The sequence below is a fragment of the Triplophysa rosa genome, linkage group LG14 (assembly GCF_024868665.1).
Source record: "Triplophysa rosa linkage group LG14, Trosa_1v2, whole genome shotgun sequence".
Taxonomy (NCBI): domain Eukaryota; kingdom Metazoa; phylum Chordata; class Actinopteri; order Cypriniformes; family Nemacheilidae; genus Triplophysa; species Triplophysa rosa.
The window spans coordinates 4,448,349-4,474,353 of record NC_079903.1 but is presented as its reverse complement, the minus strand read 5'-3'; the positions used below and the strand labels follow the sequence as shown (position 1 = coordinate 4,474,353).

Below are 26,005 nucleotides of genomic sequence, written 5' to 3'. Positions count from 1 at the left end.
ACCTCCTGTCTGTACACGGAATCATCACCATCCTGTATGAGGCCAATGAGTGTGGTGTCATCTTCGAACTTCAGAAGTCTGACAGAAGGGTCCTGGGCAGTACAGTCATTTGTGTACAGGGAGAAGAGCAGTGGGGAGAGAACGCACCCCTGGGGGGCGCCGGTGCTGATTGTGCGGGTGCTGGATGTGAGTTTCCCCATTCTCACTAACTGTTGCCTGTCTGTCAGAAAGCTGGTGATCCACTGACAGATAGAGCCAGGAACAGATAGCTGGGTTAACTTTGTCTGGAGCAGTGATGGGATGATGGTGTTGAAAGCGGAGCTGAAGTCCACAAACAGGATCCTCACATAGGTCCCTGGTCTGTCCATATGTTTCAGGACAAAATGCAGCCCCATGTTAACTGCATCCTCAACAGACATTTACATTACATTTAGTCATTTAGCAGACGCTTTTATCCAAAGCGACTTACAGATGAGGGAAACAATGGAAGCAATTGGAACAACATAAGGACAACAAAAAGCATAAGTGCAAAAAGAAAATTGGTCTCATATAGCCTGTCACAGTATACAACAGACCTGTTTGCACTGTAGGCAAACTGCAATGGGTCCAGTAAGGGTTCTGTGATGTGAATTTGAAATATTTTATTAGCTCATTTTTAGCGAATGCAGACCTTCCGCGAGGAAAAGCCGTTTACTTTCGGTTTTAAGGTAAGAAACGACGTTCAAACACGCAATTTGGTTTAATCATTTGTAAATATAATGTCATATATGTTATTAAAAGACATTTATATTGTCAAAAAACCTGTCAAAATGATTTGCTGCATGCGGGTTACCATGTGTTATTAGTTTTGAGTGGTTGTTATCTGGGAATAACGAACCTGTAAATGTGGAGATTGGTCAATCAGAATCAAGCATTCCAACGAGCCTGCAGTTTACTGGATGAAACCTAATCAAACATCCTGGTTTTCCATTTTACACCATCTACATTCAACAATAGATCATTAAAGAGTAAATATTTTGTGATTTTTAAGGTCCTACTTTGGTTTAAGGAGTGTCAGACAACAAGTTTACGTACATACAAGGTGTAAAAAAACACTTTCGTTTTCACTTCTTGACTGACTCTCAAATGATTCGTCCGGCGATTCATCTGTCTAATCCCCTCTTTTCTGTCAGCCTACTCTGATTTAATTGGTCAGATGGTCTAGTCTGCCGTGATTGGTCTACCGCGTACAGCGTTGCAAATGGAACGTAGGCAGGCATTACTCTGAGTGACGCAATTCCGACACGGAACTGAAATTAGAACGACAGATGACTCGTTCGCGTGATTCAGAGTCGACTCCTTTTCCCCAAGCCAGTAACTTTGTTATTCGTTCACTTTCAGCTTTACAACTTGGCAGACTGCTTACATTCACACACGGCAACATTACACGCTGCATGAAATGTAATTTTAAGGGCATTGTAATAGTTACACTTTAATAAACAACCAATGATGTTAAAACTGGTTTTGTGCCCATGTGTGTGTATGTGTGTACCTCGTCACAGTTGAAGACCAGCACCTGTCTACCGAACAGACCTCCCAGGGCTTTGACCGACTCAGTCTTGCCGGTTCCTGCTGGGCCGTAGGGATTCCCACCCAAACCCATCTTCATCGCTTGAGTTAGTGTCAGATAGCACTTATCTGTCAGAGGTGTGTGAACCAGTTTAGGAGCATTACCCTGAGAGAGAGAAAGAAGTGTAACTGAGATTCATTGACTGCTGATATGACAACACTAGTTTAGAACGCAGAATGTGATCTTCACCTGATACTCATACGTGTATGTGAACTCGGCGTCCACCATCTGTATGCTGCAGCACTGATCTGAGTTCAGGTAGAAGCGAAGCAGTTTCCTCCAGGTCCAGTCATCAACGCTGTGCACCTGAGCCTCTCTCAAACACTGGACCACGGAGATGTCGTGGATGATGTCGAGAATCAGAGCCTTCAGCTTCAACTGCACAACTCTGGATTCTGGAACACGAGAATATCAGTAACCGAACGTTAGAACGAGACACTTGTTGTCAACAAGTGTGATGCCTGTCCGCAGTTTTGGGTGAACTGTCTCTTAAACCCTAAAGTGTTGTTGGGGACAAATGTGGGCAAAATGATTTTGTTTTCTTAAATATTTTTTTTCTCTTAATCTGATCGGTACAAAACTTGGCTACTTTTCCTAAATTTGCTAGCTTAGCATACCCAAAAAAGTCGGACTTCATTCAACAATGCTAAATTGGTGAAAATATAAAACTCCTTAATGAGCTGTAATGACCCATAGGAAATGAATGGGAAATGATTACAATTCAGAGCATTGTTCAATAACCATCAATAAATCCAACACAATGCAGATAATACATACACATAAATGAATGGAGGGTGAGCCTATACAACATCCTCAATGTGACCAACATTCACACAAACTCACACACACAAAACCACGCAAACACACACACATCCACAAACAAAGAACTGAAAGAGCCTATAAAAAGAGTGCTTTTTTTATTATTTTGTCAAACAAAAACAGCTACTCACACATACATAAACAAAACAAATGATGAGACAATAACTGAGCAATAAAAACAATGCTAATCAGCCACTGTGCAGAAGCTAAAGTTAAGTTTTCAAGTAATTTTGTAGCAGCACAATGGCAAGAGGTTTACTGTAGCAGAGACCCTGGATCTCTTCCTTGAAATTTGATGTTTGTTGCTGCAAATAACTGATTACTTTCTCCTACTTTTCCTTATAACACGGTTAGATTTGTCTGTAAGCATATTATGGCATCTTTGCACAGTCGTACCCAAGATTTTTTTTTATTCAACAATTTTTACTTCTTGAACTTAAGACGTTAAGTTTGTTACAACATTGGTTTTTATAGATTTTAGCCAATGCTACCAGTGAGTAGTACTGCCATTGAAATTACATGTAATTGCTATTTTGATGAAATCAGATGTCACTAAAAACCTAAAGTGGGACATATTTTGGGGGGTTTTCACTGTGTTTTAATTAGATATTTTTTAAGTGAATTTTAGGTTAAAAAAAATAACATTAAAAATGCTTATTTTGTATTTACATTCATAATTCATGTAGTTGCTACTTAAAGTCCATCAGATGTCACAAAAACAGAAGCGTTATTTATTTTAAAGGTTTTTTACTGTGTTTTAAAGGTGCAGTTTGTAAAAAAAATGCCGCTAGAGGGCGCACGATCAAAATGACAACAATGCCGTAGCTTGATGACGCTGTGAAGGAGTGTGGAATGATGGGATCTGTTGTCTTCAACTCCACCGCTGATGGCCATCAATCAGACGGGAACGAGAAATCATGTTGTTAGCAGATGAGGTAAAGTTTTATAATTGTTGCGAATAATTGTGGTCCATAAATAAGTGACTGCTCGAAAAAAGTTAGTGGCTTGCTAGACGTTAGACACTACTTCCACATTTGTCCACGACACTGTTGTCATGCGGTTTCTACGTCAGTAAAGGCGGTAACAAAGGGGAACGCGGATATGACGCCATTGATAGGCGACTGCACAGCCCCGTGTCACTGTTTAGAATGGTGATTTTCTCACGGTTTACAAGTAGTTGGAAAAACTTAAATCTGCAAAACCTGTATTAAGAACTGTTAAAAGATGGACTATTGAAACAGAGCAGGATTTACAAGCCTGTTTCTCTCTCACTGATTGGACTGTTTTTGAAGCTGTTTCCACCGATCTGGACGAGCTGACAGAAACTGTATCAGTTTCCATATGTTTCCATATTTCCATATATTCCATCTGTACCATATATCAGTTTCTGTGAGGATATGTGCATCCCTACCAAGTCTTATCTAACTTACAACAACGACAAACCGTGGTTCACGGCAAAACTCAGACAGCTCCGTCAGGCCAAAGAAGATGCTTACAGGAAAGGGGACAAAGTCTTGTATAAACAGGCCAAATTCACACTGGAAAAGGAGATCAGAGGGGCAAAGAGGAATTATTATATCTGAAAGATATCACCAGTTACAAGACACCATCCCCCAGCACTTTGGAGAACCAACAACTAGCTGACGACTTGAACAAGTTTTATTGCCGGTTTGAAAAAACACAACCATTCACACCTTCAGCAACCCCCCTCTCCCACACACCTACAATTCAGATCACTGAAGAAGATGTGCGCCAGGTCTTCAGAAAGAACAAAAGAAGGAAAGCACCAGGCCCAGACGGTGTGTCACCAGCCTGCCTAAAAATATGTGCTGACCAGCTGGCCCCCATCTTCACACAGATCTTCAGCAGATCACTGGAGCTGTACGAAGTCCCCTCATGCTTCAAATGCTCCACCATCATCCCAGTCCCAAAGAAACCCAAAATTACTGGACTTAATGACTACAGACCTGTGGCTCTAACGTCTGTGGCCATGAAATCATTTGAAAGACTGGTTTTGGCCTATCTGAAGGACATCACTGGTCCCTTACTGGACCCCCTGCAGTTTGCCTACAGAGCAAACAGGTCTGTGGATGATGCTGTCAACATGGGACTGCACTTCATCCTTCAGCATCTGGACAGACCAGGGACCTATGCAAGGATCCTGTTTGTGGACTTCAGCTCCGCTTTTAACACCATCATCACGGACACCCTTCAGAATAAACTGGCACAGCTCTCCGTCCCCACCTCTGTCTGTCAGTGGATCAACAGCTTCTTGACAGACAGGCAGCAGTTAGTAAAGCTTGGTAAATTCAAATCCAACACCTGCACCATCAGCACTGGAGCTCCTCAGGGCTGTGTTCTCTCCCCACCGCTCTTCTCCCTTTACACGAATGATTGCACATCTAAAGACCCCTCTGTCAAGCTCCTGAAGTTTGCAGACGACACCACACTGATCGGCCTCATTCAGGACGGTGACGAGTCTGCTTACAGACAGGTGGTCAAGGAGCTGGCTGTCTGGTGCAGTCTTAACAACCTGGAGCTTAACACGCTTAAAACTGTGGAGATGATCGTGGACTTCAGGAGAAAGCCCCCTGTTTTCCCCAAACTCACCATCATGAACAGCACTGTGACTGCAGTGGAGTCATTCAGATTCCTGGGCACCACAATTTCTCAGGATCTGAAGTGGGACACTCACATTGACTCTATTGTTAAAAAGGCCCAGCAGAGGCTGTACTTCCTTCGCCAGCTGAGGAAGTTCAACCTGCCACAGGAGTTGCTGAAACAGTTCTACTCTGCCATCATCGAATCCATCCTCTGCACTTCTATAACTGTCTGGTTCAGCTCAGCTACCAAATCTGATCTCAGAAGACTATGGAGGGTAGTCCGGACTGCTGAGCGTATCATTGGTACAACCATCCCCACTCTCCAAGAACTGTACTCATCCAGAATGAGCAAAAGGGCTGGTAAAATCACTCTGGACCCCTCACACCCAGCACACTCCCTTTTTGAACTGTTACCGTCTGGTCGACGCTACAGAGCACTGAGCACCAGAACGACCAGACACAGGAACAGTTTCTTTCCTCAGGCAATCCATCTTATAAACACTTGACATTAAACGCGGAACACACAACTCTATTTTACATTATTTATTCACCAAATTTGCACATATCAGACCTGTACATACATAATTGTCTATATTGTATATTGTGTTTTTGCTGTTTTGTACATTGCCTATTTCTATATTATTGTATATTATTATTATAATTTTTTCTTTATCATCTGTGTTCTGTCCTGTTGCTGTCTTTCTGTTGCACTGTGGAGCTTCTGTCACTATAACAAATTCCCCGTATGTGGAAACATACTTGGCCAATTCTATTCTAATTAGTGGAATGAAGATTTTTATGAAAATCATGTTTTCGTGTGAATTTTGGGTGAAAAACTGCTTATTTTACATTCAAATAAATCAAGTTTATTTTCAAGTTTGAAATGGAGTAATTGAGGTAAAAGATATCATAAAAATCACCAAATAAATATATAACTTGAAAGATTTTACATTTATTTAAAAAAAAATGGAATCACAGAATGCCCAAATTTGTCCACTAACAGCAGATTAGTGCAGTTGTAATTAATACCACTTGAGGGAAATGGTACAGTTGATGTCAGATTTAATATTTGGTGAGAAATATGTTGAATGCTTTTACCAGATATTTTATTGTTTGCTACATGCCAAATACTACACTACTGTAGTATGTGTTCATATTTTTTCCACATTTTAGAATAATAATAAACTCAATAATAAAACAAAGGTATCTAAACAAATCTAAAAAATCTAAACATGTTATATTTTATCTTCTTCAGTGTAGTCACCTTTTGACTAAAATTTGCAGAAATGTTTTCTTGTCATTTTATCAAGCAGCTTCTTGAGGTCTCACCCTGAGATGATTTTTAAACAATATTAAATGAGTTCCCATCTATTCTGTGCTCTTATTGGCTATTCTTTCTTCATTATTCAATCAAAGTCATCCATTTAAAAAATATATATATAAATGTTAGTTTTGTCATGTAAAAACATGTGTGTTTGCAAAATTATATGTTTGTCCACTAAACTAATTTCAGACATTTAAGCACCTACAGATCAAAAGTTATTTGAAATAATAAGAAACATTTCACTCAAGTGTCCCAAAACTTTTGACCGGTAGTGTAAAGTTAATGGTAATACTGGCGTCATTCAAATCCAAACACAAATATGATTAATGTGTTTTTTATGATAAGCTGTGCTTTGGCTTTGATGTATCACACAGAAACAAGTGTGTCTGTAATGGCTCATTTATAACCCCAGTGACTCGTAAGCAGAATTAGCGGTAATCTCTATTAACAGCGTGGCTCATCAGGGCTTTAATATGCCTGAATTTATTGTGAATATTACTGGAGCTTCAGGGAATAAAGATCTGAGCTCATAAATGTACTGAAGAGCTTTATAGACCCTCAATATCGCTTTATTCATTCGATTAAACAGACGATTAACACAAGCTGAATATACACAGAAAATGAAACGCATGAAACAAAATATCATGATATTGTTTTTATGACGTACGTTTTAGTAATATATATTTCTGAATTGGTTGTGAGGCTGCACCACACACACACACACACACGCACACACACACACACACACACACACGCACGCACGCACGCACACACACACAGGGCAGGTGTTTGTGTACCTGTAGAGTCATCTGTGCTGGTGTTGACACTGGTGTAATTTTCCAGTTTGGCGGTGAGCTCCTGCTCCAGCTGATGAAGGGTCTGCTGTCGTATGGCATTCTCCACATCCACTGTGAACTGAATCTGCTCTGCCAGACACAGAATCTGAAACCAGAGTCACTACACATTCACTTCAACTGAGTGTGTGTGTGTGTGTGTGTGCGTGTGTGTGTGTGTGTGTGCATGCGTGCGTGTGTTACCTGCGAAGGGAAGCGGGTGGGATCTACATTTCCTCTCTGTCCTGCTTTCACACACTCACACAGAAGATGTTTCAGACTGTTTTTCATCTCTGCGGCGAGAGCACTCAGCCAAACCTTACACACACACACACACACACGCACACACACATAATAATAATAAAAAATTAATTAATATGTATTTTTATATTATAATATTATATATTATCTAATGTATATATATATACATTAGATGTAAATATATGTTTTTGTTATATATTATTATAATATATTTATAATATATTTTTATTATATATATTATATACATACAGTATGTAGCAAATATATATATATATATATATATATATATATTTGTGTATATGTATATACTGTATACAGCCACGGAAAAAAATTAAGAGACTTTAAGAGACCAAATTTTTATTTCAAAATCATAGCTTCTAGATGTATTGTGGTCATTCCAGTCCTGTGTCTGTTGAATTTCAACAAAATCAAACCTCGGGAGTGACAAAGTCATCCAGGGTATCACATCTTTTTTTTTAACTTTCGTAAATATATTACATTACTGTTGTATTTCTTTGCGGTTTTTGAGGTCTGAAAAAATACAAATCATCTTTTCTGTTATTTTGAAAATCAGAAAACGGTCTCTGAAATAACTTCTTCATTTTTTCCGCGGCTGTATATATATATATATATATATATATACTGTATATACAGGTGCTGGTCATATAATTAGAATATCATAAAAAAGTTGATTTATTTCACTAATTCCATTCAAAAAGTGAAACTTGTATATTATATTCATTCATTACACACAGACTGATATATTTCAAATGTTTATTTCTTTTAATTTGATGATTATAACTGACAACTAATGAAAATCCCAAATTCAGTATCTCAGAAAATTAGAATATTACTTAAGACCAATACAAAGAAAGGATTTTTAGAAATCTTGGCCAACTGAAAAGTATGAACATGAAAAGTATGAGCATGTACAGCACTCAATACTTAGTTGGGGCTCCTTTTGCCTGAATTACTGCAGCAATGCGGCGTGGCATGGAGTCGATCAGTCTGTGGCACTGCTCAGGTGTTATGAGAGCCCAGGTTGCTCTGATAGTGGCCTTCAGCTCTTCTGCATTGTTGGGTCTGGCATATCGCATCTTCCTCTTCACAATACCCCATAGATTTTCTATGGGGTTAAGGTCAGGCGAGTTTGCTGGCCAATTAAGAACAGGGATACCATGGTCCTTAAACCAGGTACTGGTAGCTTTGGCACTGTGTGCAGGTGCCAAGTCCTGTTGGAAAATGAAATTGCATCTCCATAAAGTTGGTCCTTTGGTGGTATGACACAACATGGATATTATCTTTCTTTGTATTGGTCTTAAGTAATATTCTAATTTTCTGAGATACTGAATTTGGGAATTTCATTAGTTGTCAGTTATAATCATCAAATTAAAAGAAATAAACATTTGAAATATATCAGTCTGTGTGTAATGAATGAATATAATATACAAGTTTCACTTTTTGAATGGAATTAGTGAAATAAATCAACTTTTTGATGATATTCTAATTATATGACCAGCACCTGTATATATATATATATATATATAATATTCATTTTAAATATGAATTAAAGGAGTCATATGACACGGCTAAAACGAATATTATCGTTTGTTTTAGATGTAATGTAATGTGTATACACGATTTAAGGTTCAAAAACGCTGTATTTTCCACATGTTTGTATCTCCTCTTTGCCCCGCCTCTCTGAAACGAGCAAATTTTTTTACCAAGCTCATCGCTCTGAAAAACGAGGTGTGCTATGATTGGCCAATTAACCAGTGTGTAGTGATTGGTCGAATACTGCAAGCGTGTGATGGAAATGTAACGCCTCTTACCATATTTGGAACATCAGGTTCCAAAGCAATTGTACTGACAGGTACATCCACCTTACTTGCGTATACGTTTGGGCGGTCTTAGTCAAATCATACCACGAACTGACGTAGATTTGTGGGGGTGTGGTTACACGAGGCGTTTCAGGCAGGTCTGGGTGAGCATTCGCTTTTAGATAGAATGCATCTTTTGTTCCGACACTTCAATTTTTGCAATTTTACGTGTCTAATACATGCATGGGCAACTTATATCACTCCAAAGACACAGAAAAACACGTATTCGCGCCATATGACGCCTTTAATTAAATATTAATATTAAATGAAACAATGAAATATTTTGTGTTATAATTGAATGTCTGTAGCAACTGTACCATGGTGTCTAATACCACATAAATGAATCGCAACGTTTATGCTCAAATCACATTTACAACACAAGCACAACAGAAGTCTATAGGACAAGCCTTTCTATATTTAGGGTTTACGAGTAAAAAAGTACATTTTTGCTTTGTGCATTGTCATATTCATCATTCCTTACATGACTTTAAACACAGTGTGAAAGATGAAAATTCATTATTTCTATGGTATTTACCATCATGTCATTCTAGAGACAGAAAATATAATACAAACACATGATGCAGTGTGACACAGATCTCACCTCCACATCATTGGAGATGCTGATGTTGTTCTGGAGCTGGACCGTCTCACCTTCCAGGGATTTCATGGCTGTGATGCTCTGAAAACTCTGATCAAACTCCACACTGCTGATGCCTTCAAAACGCACAAACACACACAAAATAATCAGAAAACAATATACTGGGTAGGTATATACTATGATATACTTTAGTTCTTGAGTTCTTCGGGAGTGTGTTACCTGCGAAGAGTTTCTTCAGGTGTGTGTGTATGACAGTGGGGTTTGTGGCCTGCCCAAGAATCTCCAGGAGATCATCGTCTCCAATGAAGTAAAACCGTGGAAACGCAGAACGCTTTTCCTGCAGGGGTCACAAGGAGGATTTTGATATACTGGGGTTGTTATATCAGTGCGACTCTTATAAGAAATAACTTAAACATTGACGTCGCTAATACCTCTAGGAATTCATTGAGAGATTTCTGACAGCGTTGTAACTGATCCAGGATGGTGACGAGAGAGTTTCTGATCCCAGCTCGAGTCGTAAGAGACGCAACTCTGCTGTCTCTCTGAACATCTGACATGATCGCCCTACGCACACAAATACAGGTGAGTTTTTCTGCCCCCAGACCTGTTCCAGAGCGTCCCACCCTCCATCTTACCTGAAGTCCTGGTCCACTCTCTGGAAGCGAGCCTGTTCCCGTGGCAACGCCCCACGTCCAAATATGGGCTCGAGGTAGACCCACTTCCTCTGGATGGTGTTGAGGTTCTGGAGGTATTCGTCCAGGTCGGCCAGTCGGGTCTCCCACAGCGACACTTTATCCTGGAAGCGCAGATAATAAGGTGAGTCTTTGAGCGACTGCAGCAGACAGCGATTCTCTCCAACCTGGTTGACCACATCTCTCCAGTCCCTGATGACACGCAGAGATCCGCTCTGACTGTCTGTGTAATCCGTCAGACTGAAGCAGGCTCCAGCCGCCCACAGTTCCAGCTCACGCAAGGCTTCACGGATGGTGACCTCGGCCTGGGCACGACTGTTCAGATCCTGCTCACCCGAAGACAGGAATTTCTCAATGTGTGTTGATCAACATATGTTATTAGCACAAAAATGTCTTCAAATTCTGAACGCGTATAAATTAGCGTGTGTTTAAACCTTGAGCTCCAGGGCTTTATCTACGATGCTGTCGGCCAGTGTGAGCAGGTCTTTGAAGCACAGTGTCTCCAGTGTGGTTCCTCTGGGCAAAGAGATCAGTCTGAACAGATCCAGCCAGTGTTCCTGAGAGAGATGCTCACCACGAACATACTTCAATACTGGAACCAATGCCTAAAACACATACGCGCCACTGTAAAACTCCATGCAACACACCAAATAGCAGTTCAACTGCTGACAAAACAGGCCGTGTTTATCGATGCTAAAATCATCAAAGCTGTAAGCTGTAACGTTACCTAACAACAGACAAATCAGCTCTTAAAAGGAACCTTGGGTATAGAGAGATGTATGGCTTAATATATTAACAATGGCATGGACTTTATAAATGTGACATTAAAAAACAGTGTAACTGTCACAGTATTCATAAACTTTGTAAAAATATTTTTACTCGGAGGCTGCCATTTTTTTCCGTCAAAATCCGTGACGTCAAACGGTTGCAATCTAAACCCGTTCTCTTAACGCTACAGTGAAGCACACACGTTTTCCACAAAAGTAAAATATGAGACGTCAAACATAAGATCAGATATATAAATACACAGGGACAGTAAGTGGCGGTATGTCCTATTGACACAAGCCAGCCAGCCTGCCATAAAAGAAGAATGCGTTCAGTGAGGTTATGTTCAAGGTAAACATGCATTTATTCATAGCTTTAAACTTAAGACTATTTAAGACATCATCATCCACCATTATCGTATACTTTATACTTTATGAGAATGTACTGATAAACACAATAACAAGATTCTTGCGGTTTGGTAATTTATTCTGTATTAGAGCTCACGTGAATATTAGCCCCCGTCAGCTAATGACCGAGAGAGAGAAGACAATAGGCTACTGATGTTGATAAATCAACATCAAAAAGTCAAAATCGGGATCAAATGCATTTTATAATGCCTAAAAACATTGTCATATTCGCAATGATTTTGGTTATTAATATGTATGTTTGCATTGTTTCTGACCAACAATATTAAAATGTATGAAAATACACCAAATAGCCTTTAGTTTCTTTCTTTATTATTTTAGAATTATATATATATATATATATATATATATATATATATATATTTATCCTACAGTACCTTATATTTATTGAAGAACTGATTAGTGTGTCTGTTTTCAGTTTGGCTGCCTGTGCGTGCAACCATTTTATTTCATCGAAAAAGAACATGGCGGCCTCCTTAGGTTAAAATGAGTATTACATTTAGGGTTTTTTCAAAGAAAAGAAAATATTTGATGTGTTTCTAACTAAAAATACTAGTATTATTTCAACGTATTAAGCCATACATCTCTCTATACCCTGAGTTCCCTTTAAGTTCATGGTTATATATTGTGTATACAATATTGTGTATTTATGTACATTTTAAGGTTTATTTATCTGAACCTAAAATCTAAAATATGTTTACTTTGTAATACTCAGAGACAAGGAATAAAAAAACACTGAAAAGGGTCCACATGACACAAAAAAACATCAGCACAAAACTTCCACAGCAAAACGTTAGCAGAGAAATGTCCATGTGATCAGGGTTAAAACCTTGAATCTGTCCACTTCCTTCTGCAGTTTGACAGAGATGCTGGTGTGTTCCTCCAGCTTCCTCAATCTGTCCTGCCACCCGAACAGAAACTCCTCAAAGACGTAAGTCTTACTCCTGCAGGGAATCACACACGCAGATATAACACTGTATTGCTAAATCCTGGATTTATGTTAAATATAAAAGCAGAGACAGAGAGCGCTTTTCCACCATCGCACCGAGCCGTTCTAACAACACGGAGTGGAACGATTAAGCAACGAGAACGGTTCGGCGCGATGGTGGAAAAGCGCTCAAAAACTCCGAATACATTTTACACTTCCTCCAGACGTGATTTGTTGCTTAATGCTCTGTGGTTCTGACCTGAAGGAAATCCAGTCCTGCTCAGCGTTTTCACCGAGTCCCTGCTGAAAGTCCTCATAAAGTTCCCACATGACTGAACATTCCTCAAGATTTCTCAATGTGTCAGTGGCCAGAGACACATCAGGAGCGTTCAGACGGAAGTGCTCACAATCTTCCCTAAAATACACACACAAACAACTTTTTGGTGAAAAATGCCCTAGAACATTTTCTTTGAATGGTTCATTTGGCTGTGGTGAGACATTGAGGTGGTTGACACAGTGAATTCACACACATGAGTTTTTTCCGTGTTTTTTCCAGCTCGTCGAACTCGGCCCGTCTGTCTCGGATGTTTTGGGCGCATCCCTGCAGCGTCTCGTGGTCACCCGACTCGATGATGTCATAGCTAGGTTTGAGCTGGTCCCAGCGAGCTCTGAACTTCTGCAGGTCCTGCATGTAAACCTGAAGCCGCGTCTCAACGTTTCCCTTCATCACCTCCACCTGAGGACATACACAGTACATGCATATACTGGATGCATATATGTGTATATATAATATATATACAGTATATATGTGTGTGTGGTTTGTGTTTAGTGTATTGGTGTAGTAGTATTAGTGATTGTGTAAAAATGAAAACACTGATGTGTGTTAGTGCAGGGGTCTTCAACCGGGGGTCTGCGGTGGAACTGCAAGGGGTCCGCTAATTACTGTTTACTCACAGGCAACTTTTTGTTAAAAATGTAAAGCATGGGTACAGAAATATTACAACCAATGTTCTCTTTAAGCTGCGCGCGGCTGCGCGGACTCGTTGAAAATCCCGCGCATTGCAATTTTAACCTGCGTGCGTGCAGACAAAAACATCCATTCAGGCAGCGGAAGCAAGCAATGGAAGAAACGCTACATCTGCATCATAAAAACCGGTAGGGTTAGAACCAGTGCATTCTCTGTCTCCCTTCCGATAATAGTACGCATGAAAGGAGTTGCGTGCAAATAAAGTGCATTCTCATATGTTTCTGAACTTGTGTTCAAATTTGTTAAAGCTGTAAAGCGCTAATTTGACAGCCAAATGACACCAAACAGCTTCTGCATTGTAAACTCTGACAGAACTAAAATCAATGAAACGCATACTGTTTAAAACGCCGTCAAAAACGGCGTTCGGATATAACCGCGTTTAATCTATGGCATAATTGTGACACCATCGGCTTGCCATACTGATGGTGCAAGTCAAACAAGTTGGCCCGAAAATAACGCGGACTCGTTGCATCATGTTGCTCTCCTCAGTCTGATATGATGCTCTGCAGAAACAGCCGCGACAATGCTGATCCACGAGAAAGACAAACGGAGCTCAGAATGATAAAATAGCGGTGTGTTCTGCAACACAGAGAAGCAGAAGAAAAAAAAGAATGACACTTAATAAATAACAACAGAATGCATAAAATCTGCACTAATTTCTTTCGCATCCAGAGACAACCCCTACCTCCTCTTTGTGCCATTAACCAGGGTCAGTCATCTCATTGAAGCCTTAATAAAAACTAAGGTTCAAATAAATGTTTAATTGTCCATCTCACAGTAAAATGAAAATGTTTGATGCTGCAAATCCCTTAAAATAATCAAGCAATCTATATTAAAAACAAAAATAATACACAGAAAAGTATTTAGCCTATGTGCAACAATAACATAATAGTGCTAATGTAATGTCTTAACATAAGGGGGTCCCTGCTCCATGCATCTCTCATCTAAGGGGTCCTTGCCCCGAAAAACGTTGAAGACCCCTGTGTTAGTGTACTCATGATGTGTGTACTGGAATTCATTACTGTGTGTGGACCTAATGTCTCCACAAAGATAGTAATACCAGTAGATTTTTACCGTGTGGGGACATTTTTTGGTCCCCATGAGGGAAAACAGCTTATAAATCATACAGAATGATATTTATTGAAAATTAAAAAATGCAGGATTGTGTGATTATTAGGTTTACATAGGCCTAATATAAAATCAATGGAAGTCTATGGAATGTCCCCATAAAACATGGCAACCAGAGTGTGTGTGTGTGTGTGTGTGTGTTCATGTTTGTATATCCCGGTGGGGACCTAAACCTGAATGCACACCAACTCATGGGGACTCGTGTCACCGTGGGGACCAAAATTGAGGTCCCTATGGGCAAAAAAGCTAATAAATTGTACAGAACAATATTTTTAAAAAATCTAAAAATGCAAAAAGTGTTCTATGATCTTTAGGTTTAGGGGTTGGGTTAGGGATAGGGGATAAAATATACAGTTTGTACAGTATAAAAAACATTACGCCTATGGACTGTCCCCACGGGGATAGTAAACCAGACATGTGTGCGTGTGTGTGTGTGTGTGTGTGTGTGTGTGTGTTAACCTGTTCTTTAATCAAGAGTTGGTGACTCTCCATCATGAGCTCAAATTTGTCCCATTTTGCTCTCAGGGTGCTGATGGAGTCCAGTCCTACACCTGCCACAGACCGCAGGAGTTTGTTCTTGTCCTCCACCTGCTGGAACTGAGGCGATATCTGAACACAACGTTTACATATTAATCCCACACAATAAAACCCTAACGTCTGACTTTCACATTCAAAGCATTCAAAACCTAAATAACATCAAAACCACAATGGCCTGCACATCTAAAGTCATGTGATTTCTACTCTTACTTTCCCTAAACAGCTTCATGCTGGTCAAAAGTGATAGCCATATGAAGACAGAGAAGAAGAAAGGTTTGTGGGTGATGTACCTCTGGTTTCTGAGCCTGCAGCTGAGCGTGTTTGGCATTGGCCTCTCCAATCTCATCAATGCTTTCAGGACGCAAGGACAAGACCTCCATCGCACCGCTCACGAATAAGTCTATGACCTGAATGTGACCTGTGCACGCACAGCAGGACAGCAGAGGTCAGTGTTGTAACATATTTTATACACGCACGCCTGAGGAGCATTCAGTACAAAACAAACACTGCATTTTTGGGCTTCATAAACATAAAGGTTTAAAGGGACAGTTCACCAAAAAATGACAAGTTTGTCATCATTTGCAGTTCTCCATCTCCAGTTGATACAAACCTGGGTCACCATTGACTCCCATAGTGGGACATACTATGGGAGTCAATGGTCACCCAAATGGCTTAGTTACAAACTCTCATTAAAATATCTTCATTTGTGTTCAGCAAAACAAGGAAACGTATACAGGTCTGGTATAGCTGGAGGGTGAGCAAATGATGACAAAATGTTCATTTTGGGGTGAATTCATTTAATAGTAGCCAGAATAAATATAACTAGAAAATATGAACATTTAAAAAGGCATTTCCCATAATGGTCTCTGAATCTATCACAATCCAAATCCCTCTAAGGGTCAGTGTTGCTGTGCGTGTTTCTGATCTCACCCTGGATGGATCTTCTGAGAGATGAGAGCAGTGCGTCAAACAGGCTTTGAATGAGATCGTCCACGACCATTCTCACAGGCTCACAGTTCACCGTGATGCAGTCTACTTTCTCTGTGCTACACACAAACACGCAGGGGAATATAGCACAGCATGTCAAACAACCCGGTACAGGCGTGATGATCCCATACACGTGTGAAACAGTCACCTGGGCAGACGTTCAGCCTCTTTTCCTTTGGCTTTAAGAGCTTTGAAGTTTCTCTCCCAGTCCTGAACGCTGTGAAGGTGTTTCTCAACCAGAACATCCACGTCCACCTGTCCCAGCACCACCCAGTCCTGTACACACGTGACGTGTGTTTATGCAGAAGATGAAATAATCTTACAGATAACAAATACATTCAGCTGTGAGATTTATAATAAGTAAGGGATAATGTACAGGCAGCAGAAATAAGCCAATTTGGCTACTACTTGCCACATGAGAAAAAAACTGGACATGAAATGTGAATTTGAAATATTTTACTAGCTCATTTTTACAGAATGCAGAACTTCCGCAAGGAAAAGCCGTTTACTTTCGGTTTTAAGGTAAGAAATGACGTTCAAATTTCACGAACAGGCAATTTGGTTTCATCATTTGTAAATATAATGTCATACAGTATATGTCAGTTATTAAAAGATATATTTATATTTCATTTGTGTTATTAGTTTTGAGCGGTTGTTATCTGGGAATAACGAACCTGCAAATGTCGCGACTGGCCAATCAGAATCAAGCATTCCAACGAGCCGTGTCATAATACTTCATAAATCATTTCACTTTTTAACAAAATGCCTTCAATGTAATGAATTTTCCTAAAAAAACTTAAATAATAACATTATAATGATGCGAATTTAATCTTCTCTCATTAATGAATGGAATAAACAACCCATTTCAATAAATATGTTCATGATTCAATATTCAAAACGTCTTGACAGAATTCTCCTGTATCCTGAATGTGTTTATAGAAATGTAATAAACAAGTCCATTTTTTACTTAGGTCTAGTGGGCCCTTAAGCCCATTGCACATTGAGTCCGAAATTTGCGTCCGAAATTTCCACACGTTAAAAAATAAATACGACCTCACGTTATGTCAATCACATTTACACACTGCCTCCGATATTTTCGTCCGTCATAAAAAAATTCGGACCGGGTTCGATTTTCTGCGTTTTTCGCATCCGTCAAGCATTTTGTGTGGCCTTTTTTAACAATTCAGAGACACCGTACAAACGAGAGGCAAATACGAAAAAACGCATACGAAAATTTCGGACTGTATGTGCAAAGACCTTTACTCCGAAGAGAAGAAAACTCCAGTTTATACATAGTCAGATGTAATGTGGGGTTAAAGCCCAACTTAAATTATAAATCTTTTTTCGATATCGGCATTAAAAATTCCAATCGTTCAAAAATAAAATAAAAAAGTTTCTGTTATTCTTTTTCTGGAAACAGTTGTCATTACAGATCTAGACAGAACAAATGAACTAAGAAGAGGTCTGTGGTGCCGTATGCATACAACAGGCATTTCTTTTATATTTCATTGTGTCAAATCAAACTCGAAGGAGAGCAGGGATCTAATAAAAGAGCCACCTGCCAAATCTGATAAAGATCAGACATCTGCTCATACGAGGTTCCCCAGGCACACCGCTGAAGAGGAAGTGTTCGCCTGTTTCCCCTCTGCGTGGGCGACAGAAATCAGAAGTGATTTTTTTGTGTGTGAGCGCTGGGACTCCCCGATATGGTATTATAATCTCACATGGGACATTGCGCTCCGGCGGGTGTATTCTCATCCGCAAACGAAAGCGAACAGCCTTTTAAGAACGGAAGTTGAAATCGTGAAAACGCAATAGAGTACGGTACGATTCTGGTCTTCAAACCTACTGAGCCGACTACCTAGACCACATGTTTGAGCGTCACAGGCATGTTCAAGGCTAAAAATGCTGTCTAGGTAGGCAGCTCACTAGGTTTTAAAACACGTTCTATGTTGAATAGCAATCTCTGGGAAGCTGATGTGCGTGTTGGCGTGTGGTTTTAAGGTGTTTTCGAGAACACTGACCGCAGATTTGATTTGAAGTTCATGAACTTCATGTACAGAAAACCCCTTTGCTTCCCGCTTGGAGGACAATGTTCTGTATTTAATTTTTGGAAGAAATTGAATTTTCCATTTTTTTAATCTAATAAATTTATATTTAACTTCAGTTTCCCTTAGCTTCATCTGCAATACTGGATGGAAATGTCTGAATCTGCTGCAATGCATTATGGGATTTCTTTACACACAAAACTTTGTACCAATGTCCTGGACCATTAGGTCTGCATACACTCCTTTTTCTTGAATTAGTTTTAGACCTTGAAGTGTAAAAACCATCAATTAAATGTTATCCTTGTGCCACAGCTGGGCGATAGCGAGATGACTGAGGCGAGACTATGAGGATGAGCCAAAAAAAGAAAGATGTGTTGGTCACCAAATAATAAATACTCTGGTTTAAAAAGTAAGGATGATTGTTAAATGATCTGCAGACATCTCAGCTTCGTTTTGATTCAAATATTTTGAACATTTCTGACTCTCCTATGATTTCTAAAAATGATGGTTTGTAACAGTGTCAGTGTCACATCTGTGCATTTTTCACCTTGAATTTGTCCATGACATGCGTGAGTCGACAGAAGAGATGTTCGGCTTTGCTGAAGATGGTCAGGAAACCGCTAGCGTTCTGTTCAATCATACATGTAAAAATGCACTCCTCGCCTGCCTCGCTCACTCCCTTGAACTGGTTGGGGATGCAGATGAATCTCTTCATCTCGCGGTAATACTTCGCTCGGACCTCCTCGAACGCAGGGCGGAATTGCAGCCGCCCCTGCCTGTAGAAAAACACAAAATATTAAAAACGAAAGCGAAATAAATCAATCAATTAACACACTGTGTTGTCATTTTCCGCACTGAATACAGAATAAACGGCGCTTTTGTTTTGTAAATGGATTTTCACAATGCCGAAGCAAAATGAAAGCGAGTAATAAATGAGAAGATGAGATGAGTTGAGTTCTCACTTGAAGATGAGGTCGATGTTAATCTCAGGCAGGTTCTTGTTCAGGGCTTCCAGCCCCACCTGATACTGATGCTCCAGCGCTTTGTAGAGCTGATGATTCCAGTGCTGACGCCAGGCCTTCATGTCACCTGCGCGGAAACCCTGAACACACACATATAAGGTTATAAACGTTTACAAAAACACTGGGTCTGCTCAAACCCCCTCAGCGATCAGAACCATCCTCACCTGAGACTCCAGAGTTGCAAATCCAGTCCTGAGATCCTGAAGACCATCCTTCCACCTCTGCTGCTGTCGCAAGAGATCAACCCCCAAGAGACATACCACCTGTACAGCACACACACATACACAGATCCCACAAACATACACACACGACGGAATTTAAAAGGAAGTCATTTTCTCAGCCGTCTGGTTTTTATTTCCGTCACATCCAAAACGCTGTTCTCAAATGATATCGGCTGCGGTTTTGTTGCTTTGCATTGGATTTTCACTTTAATTCTAGTGCGGGCTGGTTAGACTGAAGTGTGATGAAGATGAAGATCACCTTGTCAGTGAAGTCTGTGTGCCACTTTCTGAGTTTGCGGTTCTCTGTGGACAGTCTCTCCGCTGCGCTCTGAAGTTTACTGATGTACTGCTCCAGGTCTTTAGGATTCTCCCACGTGATCTGGTGTTTCCCGCCTTCATCACGGGACTGTGACCTCGGGTTCTGCTGCTGAACACACATTAAACGTGTTGAGTGATATTCAAGTACCGGACCAGAGATCATTATATCATTTCACCCTCAAATAACGATGCAGTTTCTTTACGTATTTTAAAGACCTCACTGCTAATAAAAATCGTGATGAATTTAGAATTTCGTAACTATGGATTTTTATGCTAAATAAAGGCAGAAATTGACTGCCCTTAGACATTGGACATGTTAAAGCAACTCTCGCTCTTAAAAAAGCAAGGCCTTTAATGATCCGTACAAGCTTTGAAACCACACATTTTGAGTTACCAGTCAACAGAGAACCCAAGAGAGAATAGAAGAGGTTTGTCCTGAGGTACCTTGATGACCTGTTCAAAGGCCAGAGCAAAGCTGAGCATCATGGGTCTCTGAGATGGAATCATCTGCTGGTCGATGGTGTTGTAGAAGTGAGCAACCTGTCAAACGTGAAGGATATTTTGAGCTTTACACGAACACGAACACAAACACACATATTATTTCATGTTTCACAGGTTTCATGTTCACACACCTGCTTGAGGACGATGGCCTGTCTGTAGAACTTCTCCGCAGTGTTTGCGGCCTGCTGGATCTTAGCAGGGATGTTGAAGCCCAGAGCAGACAGCTGTCGCACCTCTCGGAGTAAACTCACCAGCCGGTCTGAGTAATGGATCTTCAGATGTCCGTCCATGTGATCCAACTCCATCACCCGACTGCTTGCCTGCAGACTACGCATGACCCGGTAATTATAAGTAGCTTAATATAAGAACCATAATATCTGTAGGATGTAGCCATGAGTACAGGTGTATATGTGCCGTTCACCTGATTCCAGATTTTGGATCTGAGAGTCCAGACAGCAGATCTCTGGTCCAGTCTTCAAACTGCTCCTGCTCGTAAGATCTCAGCTGCTCCTGGAGCTCGTTGGAGAAACGGAGCAGCGATTGAAATCCAGACAGATCTGAGAGGAGAACCTCCGACATCTTCAGAGAGTCCTCCACCTACACACACACACACCCAGACACTCCATTTTAATATCAGACGTCACCATTTGCTCGCCCTCTAGTTGTTATAAACCTGTATGCATTTCTTCGTTGTGCTGAACACAAATGAAGACATTTTAATGAAAGTTTGTAACCAAGCCGTTTTGGGTCACCGTCGACTTCCATAGTAGGACAAAAGACTATTATGGGAGTCAATGGTGACCCAAAACAGCTTAGTTACAAACCTTCATTAAAATATCTTCAGCACAACAAAGAACTGTATACAGGTTTGTAACAACTGGAGGGTGAGCAAATCATGACAAAATGTTCATTTTTATTACCAGACTCTGTGTGTGTGTGCGCACCTTCAGCAGCAGCTGTCTGACCCACACAATATTGTTGACCACCTCAGGGAGGTTCCTGCCCACCAGAGGTCCCGTCTTCTCACCTGGGACACCATGACAACGGCTCTCGAAATCAGCTCGCAGCCCTGCACAACAACACATCCAGTGTGAGACACAACCTGTGGTCTCGATCTCTCGCGGCTCTGGATCCAGATAACTTAACGTTGTATCCCTCAGGGTTTGAACAGACCCTTGTTGTAGTCTAGCAGTCGCGTGAGGAGCGTCTCTCTCTCAGGCTGAAGCTCTTTGCTCACTGTGGGTCTTCTGATCAGATCTTTGTGTCTCTGAAACACCTGCAGCAACTAGAACAAGAGTATGAGTTGTTGAAGTCAACGATCTGAATACGCAAGTCTACTGTATGTACTGGACATGTGTGTACAGTGTACCTGTTGTGGACTTTCCTGTGCGTCTCTTATAAAGGTCTTCAGTTTCCCGGCAGCTTCTTGTTCCGCTGGAGTGATGAGACGATCAAACTGAGAAACTGCAGCTCTCCATAAGGGCTAAACACACGCATAAAAAACATCAACTGTATCACCTTTATGATAAAACATCACCTATTTAGAGCAAAAACAAACAGAAGAAATGCTGTATTTTCATTAACACACAAATACCATTCAAGCAGTGTGTGTGTGTTTGTGTTTGTGTGTGTGTACCTCAGTATAAGGATTGTAGTGTATTGGGTTGAGTCCGGTGAACGGTTGATAAACCTGCAGTTTTCCTCCAGATAACAAACGCTGAAGTTTCTCGCACACGGTTCGCACCTGTAACACCTAAAATACACAGACACACCTTGAAATAATCCACACATACACACATTCCAACACATAATGCCCTGAGATGATTGACAGGTGTGTGGTCTCACCTCCTCCAATCGCTGGGCCAGGCTCTGCAGACCCTGAGGGCGGTGCTTCTCGCCGTTCCACGGATGAGGCAAGTAACGTTTCCATACCTGACCTGTCAGGTGTTCGCAAGCCGCAACCCACTGCTCACACACAGCCACGCCTCCTTTAAGCCCCTCCCTCACTGTGAAATATGGATCCTCCCACAAGTGGAGGGAACTCAGTTTTCTCTGTACAAATCTGGCCAGAGCCCCACCTGTAACAAACACACACATCAGGAATATCACTTTACAGTCGTTTTTTATAATACTGTATTCATCAAAACTGATAACTTTATAGGGGTCATATGGCGCGAATACGTGTTTTTCTGTGTCTTTGGTGTGTTATAAGTTGCCCATGCATGTATTAGACACGTAAATTGCAAAAAATTAAAGTGTCGGAACAAAAGATGCATTCTATCTAAAAGCGAATGCTCACCCAGACCTGCCTGAAACGCCTCGTGTAACCACAACCCCACAAATCTACGTCAGTTCGTGGTTTGATTTGACTAAGACCGCCCAAGTGAGATGTGCGTACCTTTCAGTACAATTGCTTTGGAACCTGATGTTCCAAATATGGTAAGAGGCGTTACATTTCCTTCACACGCTTGCAGTATTCGACCAATCACTACGCACTGGTTAACTGGCCAATCATAGCACACCTCGCTTTTCAGAGCGATGAGCTTTGTAAAAAATCTGTGCATTTCAGAGAGGCGGGGAAAAGAGGAGATACAAACATGCACGGTATGTGGAAAATACAGCGTTCTTGAACCTTAAATCGTGTATACACATTGCATTACATCTAAAACAAACGATAATATTCGTTTTAGCTGTGTCATATGACCCCTTTTAAATATCGATGTCAGCATGTAGAATTTTCTGGTACCTTGTTGTGACGACAAAACAGAACCCTAGCAACTGCATAGCAACACATCAGTACACCCACACAAAATCGAAATTGACTAATTGCTTTTATAAAAAATGATTCTGGTGTAACACCTGGTCAAATAAATATTCAGCATGATAACAAAATAATGAAAAGCTTTATTCCAAAACCATTTCTGAAACAATCCAATAGAATCTCATTGTATTCACAGAATATTCATACAGAGATGACGAATATTCTGTGAATGAACAAATGTTAATACTCCATCGGATACTCTATGTTAATACTCCATCCTGAGGTCTATAAAGTACCTGTGACGTCCATCAGTCTGATCATGCGTATCTCGGGATACGGGCCGTGCTCGTCCTGTCTCCACACATCATCTACCGTCTCGCGTGTGGTCTCCATCAGGTCCAGTACCTCCACCAGACTAAAACTGTCCAGATTATTGTAATCCTGAAACCAATGCAATGAAATGAATAAACTGTAGTTATAGTAATGAGACGCTGTGTGTGTGTGTGTGTGTGTGTGTGTGTGTGTGTGCGTGCGTGCGTGCGTGCGTGCGTGCGTGCGTGCGTGCGTGCGTGCGTGTGTTTACCTTCTCAATGGTTCTGAAGAGTTCAGAGAAATATGCAGCTCTGTCTCTCTCACTGCTGTGCTGTCCAGACCGACTGATGTCAGACCAAAACTGGAACTCATCCAGAGGAGTCGTGATACCTGCACACACGCACAACACACATCGGTCAGTGTCATTCAAATACATTTCCATCACACTGAATTTGATCTAAACTCAAGCTGAGGGAAGCAGACCGAACCAGATCAAATATTCAGTTAACTGTGAGAACTCACCCAAGACATCCGTCTCTGAAAGACTGTGTTTCCCGGAATCCTCTGCGTGTGAGTGTCTGAGCACAGAGCCCAGGCCGACCTCAAGATCAGTGAGCAGAGACTGAAGCTTTGAGTCGAATGATTTACTCCATTTCTCGTCCTGGACACACACACACACAAAGGCAAAAGTGTTCTAGTAAAAAAACAAGGTTGGTCTCCATCTTTCTTCAAAAAACTTTTTCATAATCATAATACTTGACAGTGGGTGTGTGGGTGCACAAGTCTGACCTGAAGGAGAACAGGGCCGTAGACCTGTCTAAGAGCTCGGTACAGAGTGCTGATGGGTGACTCCAGCATTGAGGAGACCAGGACAGATCTGTGCAGATTCTCCTCAGATATCACACATGGATGAGGTTTAAAAAACACAAGAACTCTTTCTTCACAGTCCATACTCTCCAGCTAAAGAGAGAATGATACTTATGTTATTTCTGGGTAAGTATTTCTTTGTTTTTTCCAGTACAGTTTCGAAAGTATAGAAGTGTGACACAACTGAGACTTGAAGGGTGTCTATCTTTCCTACAAATACTCAACAGAAATTAAACAGATTCAACAGAAGTTCACATATTATCACCTTGTTTGATAACTGTAGCTCATCTCCTTGTCTGTTGACGGTGAGCAGGAGTTCATTCCCATCATCTAAGAAGTTATCGAGCGGACCGCTGCTGGGCGGAGATGCTGGTGTGTCCACACTGAAGTAGTTTCCAGCTGTGGTCAGTATGAAGAGTTTACGAGGGTCGTCTCTCCCAGTCGCCATCTTTCACCTCTTCCTGTTTAAACTCATCAATTACGCCACCTTTATCAGTTTTTCAACAGAGAACAACAAATACAAAGATGCAGAAGAGTCTTTATATTTGGTCAAATATTATTAGAGGACATCATTGAGATATGACAATACGCACAACCACCTGTCGATTCACTTATGCCGCAATTTCCCATAGGAAAATTAGCCGTGATTTTTATTATAAGTTAAGCGGTTTTTGGTTTGCATTGATTTTATACAATTTGTATACCAACAGTTATTTTCATAGCACGGTTATATTTATAGCACAAAAATGGCTTGATCACACTTAAATTAGTCTGAGAAATAACACACAAGAACGAGATGATGTCAAGCAGGCCGAAACAATGTTTTTAAATTCAGCTCTAAAAACGTACTGTCTGAAAGCTATCATATGCTTTTGTCATAATGTGTTTTATTGTGACCCTTTTGTACAGCATGTAAAAAACATATGCTGTTTTCCAAAGCTAAAATTATATGACAGCCAACCACAGACTTTCCTTACAAATAATGCACACATAAGCAAATAAAACGCGTGCAAAAGGTTCATAAATAAAGTAATGTATCTTACTGTAAGTAGCAGATTGATTGAGGGAGATTAGCCCGCTAGGCTAACCTAACCGCCATCGTTCAAAATGAAGCGAATTCATTCTTCTGAACTAAAATAAAGATCTGCCGGTACATGAAAAGACAACTTCTCATAAAATTTGCTTTTTATTTGGTTTTAACAGCGGTTTCCTCATGAATTCCGGTTTGTTTGTTGTGTGTCTATGCAGCATTGAGGAATATCACTGCGCACTGGCGGTCAAGCGGACGTGGTTCCCAAGGCAACCACGCACCCGACGTGACGTAGGAGGTGTTGTGAATGTCAACTACGTACGTATAAAAGTAAACTTATTTCTTAGACGTTTCAGTATTTCGTGACGGCATGTCATCTTCCTGTCAGTGTATATTTGTGACGTTTCACAAAAGCTAACCCCCTTATAAAATTCACATGCTAGCCATAGTTTTACGTCGTTTTAGATTGATTGGTTTATTTTTTACCGTACGTCCCTTACGAAAATTAA

General features: G+C 40.7%; 1 protein-coding gene across 6 annotated transcripts in view; it reads right to left on the bottom strand.

Annotated features, from left to right (window-relative positions):
- LOC130564623 (cytoplasmic dynein 2 heavy chain 1) overlaps positions 1-25,747 on the bottom strand; it is an 81,466-nt gene extending 55,719 nt beyond the window's left edge. For 3 of the 6 annotated variants that reach the window (XM_057350873.1, XM_057350877.1, XM_057350879.1), the window contains exons 1-34: positions 25,510-25,747; positions 24,732-24,953; positions 24,389-24,559; positions 24,122-24,260; positions 23,871-23,989; positions 23,584-23,728; positions 22,372-22,604; positions 22,163-22,279; positions 21,896-22,009; positions 21,700-21,811; positions 21,471-21,595; positions 20,948-21,123; positions 20,658-20,853; positions 20,470-20,565; positions 19,967-20,134; positions 19,651-19,749; positions 19,427-19,566; positions 19,012-19,240; positions 16,565-16,692; positions 16,360-16,475; positions 15,720-15,847; positions 15,352-15,501; positions 13,268-13,473; positions 12,997-13,152; positions 12,639-12,753; positions 11,054-11,224; positions 10,563-10,945; positions 10,359-10,491; positions 10,147-10,264; positions 9,931-10,043; positions 7,393-7,506; positions 7,153-7,297; positions 1,799-2,004; positions 1,532-1,714 (exon numbers count right to left, since the gene is read on the bottom strand). In XM_057350873.1, the coding sequence (XP_057206856.1) occupies positions 1,532-1,714; positions 1,799-2,004; positions 7,153-7,297; positions 7,393-7,506; positions 9,931-10,043; positions 10,147-10,264; positions 10,359-10,491; positions 10,563-10,945; positions 11,054-11,224; positions 12,639-12,753; positions 12,997-13,152; positions 13,268-13,473; positions 15,352-15,501; positions 15,720-15,847; positions 16,360-16,475; positions 16,565-16,692; positions 19,012-19,240; positions 19,427-19,566; positions 19,651-19,749; positions 19,967-20,134; positions 20,470-20,565; positions 20,658-20,853; positions 20,948-21,123; positions 21,471-21,595; positions 21,700-21,811; positions 21,896-22,009; positions 22,163-22,279; positions 22,372-22,604; positions 23,584-23,728; positions 23,871-23,989; positions 24,122-24,260; positions 24,389-24,559; positions 24,732-24,914 (5,127 nt within the window). In that variant the 5' untranslated portion in view covers positions 24,915-24,953; positions 25,510-25,747. The remainder of the gene's footprint in view (positions 1-1,531; positions 1,715-1,798; positions 2,005-7,152; positions 7,298-7,392; positions 7,507-9,930; positions 10,044-10,146; positions 10,265-10,358; positions 10,492-10,562; positions 10,946-11,053; positions 11,225-12,638; positions 12,754-12,996; positions 13,153-13,267; positions 13,474-15,351; positions 15,502-15,719; positions 15,848-16,359; positions 16,476-16,564; positions 16,693-19,011; positions 19,241-19,426; positions 19,567-19,650; positions 19,750-19,966; positions 20,135-20,469; positions 20,566-20,657; positions 20,854-20,947; positions 21,124-21,470; positions 21,596-21,699; positions 21,812-21,895; positions 22,010-22,162; positions 22,280-22,371; positions 22,605-23,583; positions 23,729-23,870; positions 23,990-24,121; positions 24,261-24,388; positions 24,560-24,731; positions 24,954-25,509) is intronic. The other 3 variants (XM_057350876.1, XM_057350874.1, XM_057350875.1) reach the window with 3 other exon arrangements.
- Positions 25,748-26,005: the final 258 nt, after the last annotated feature.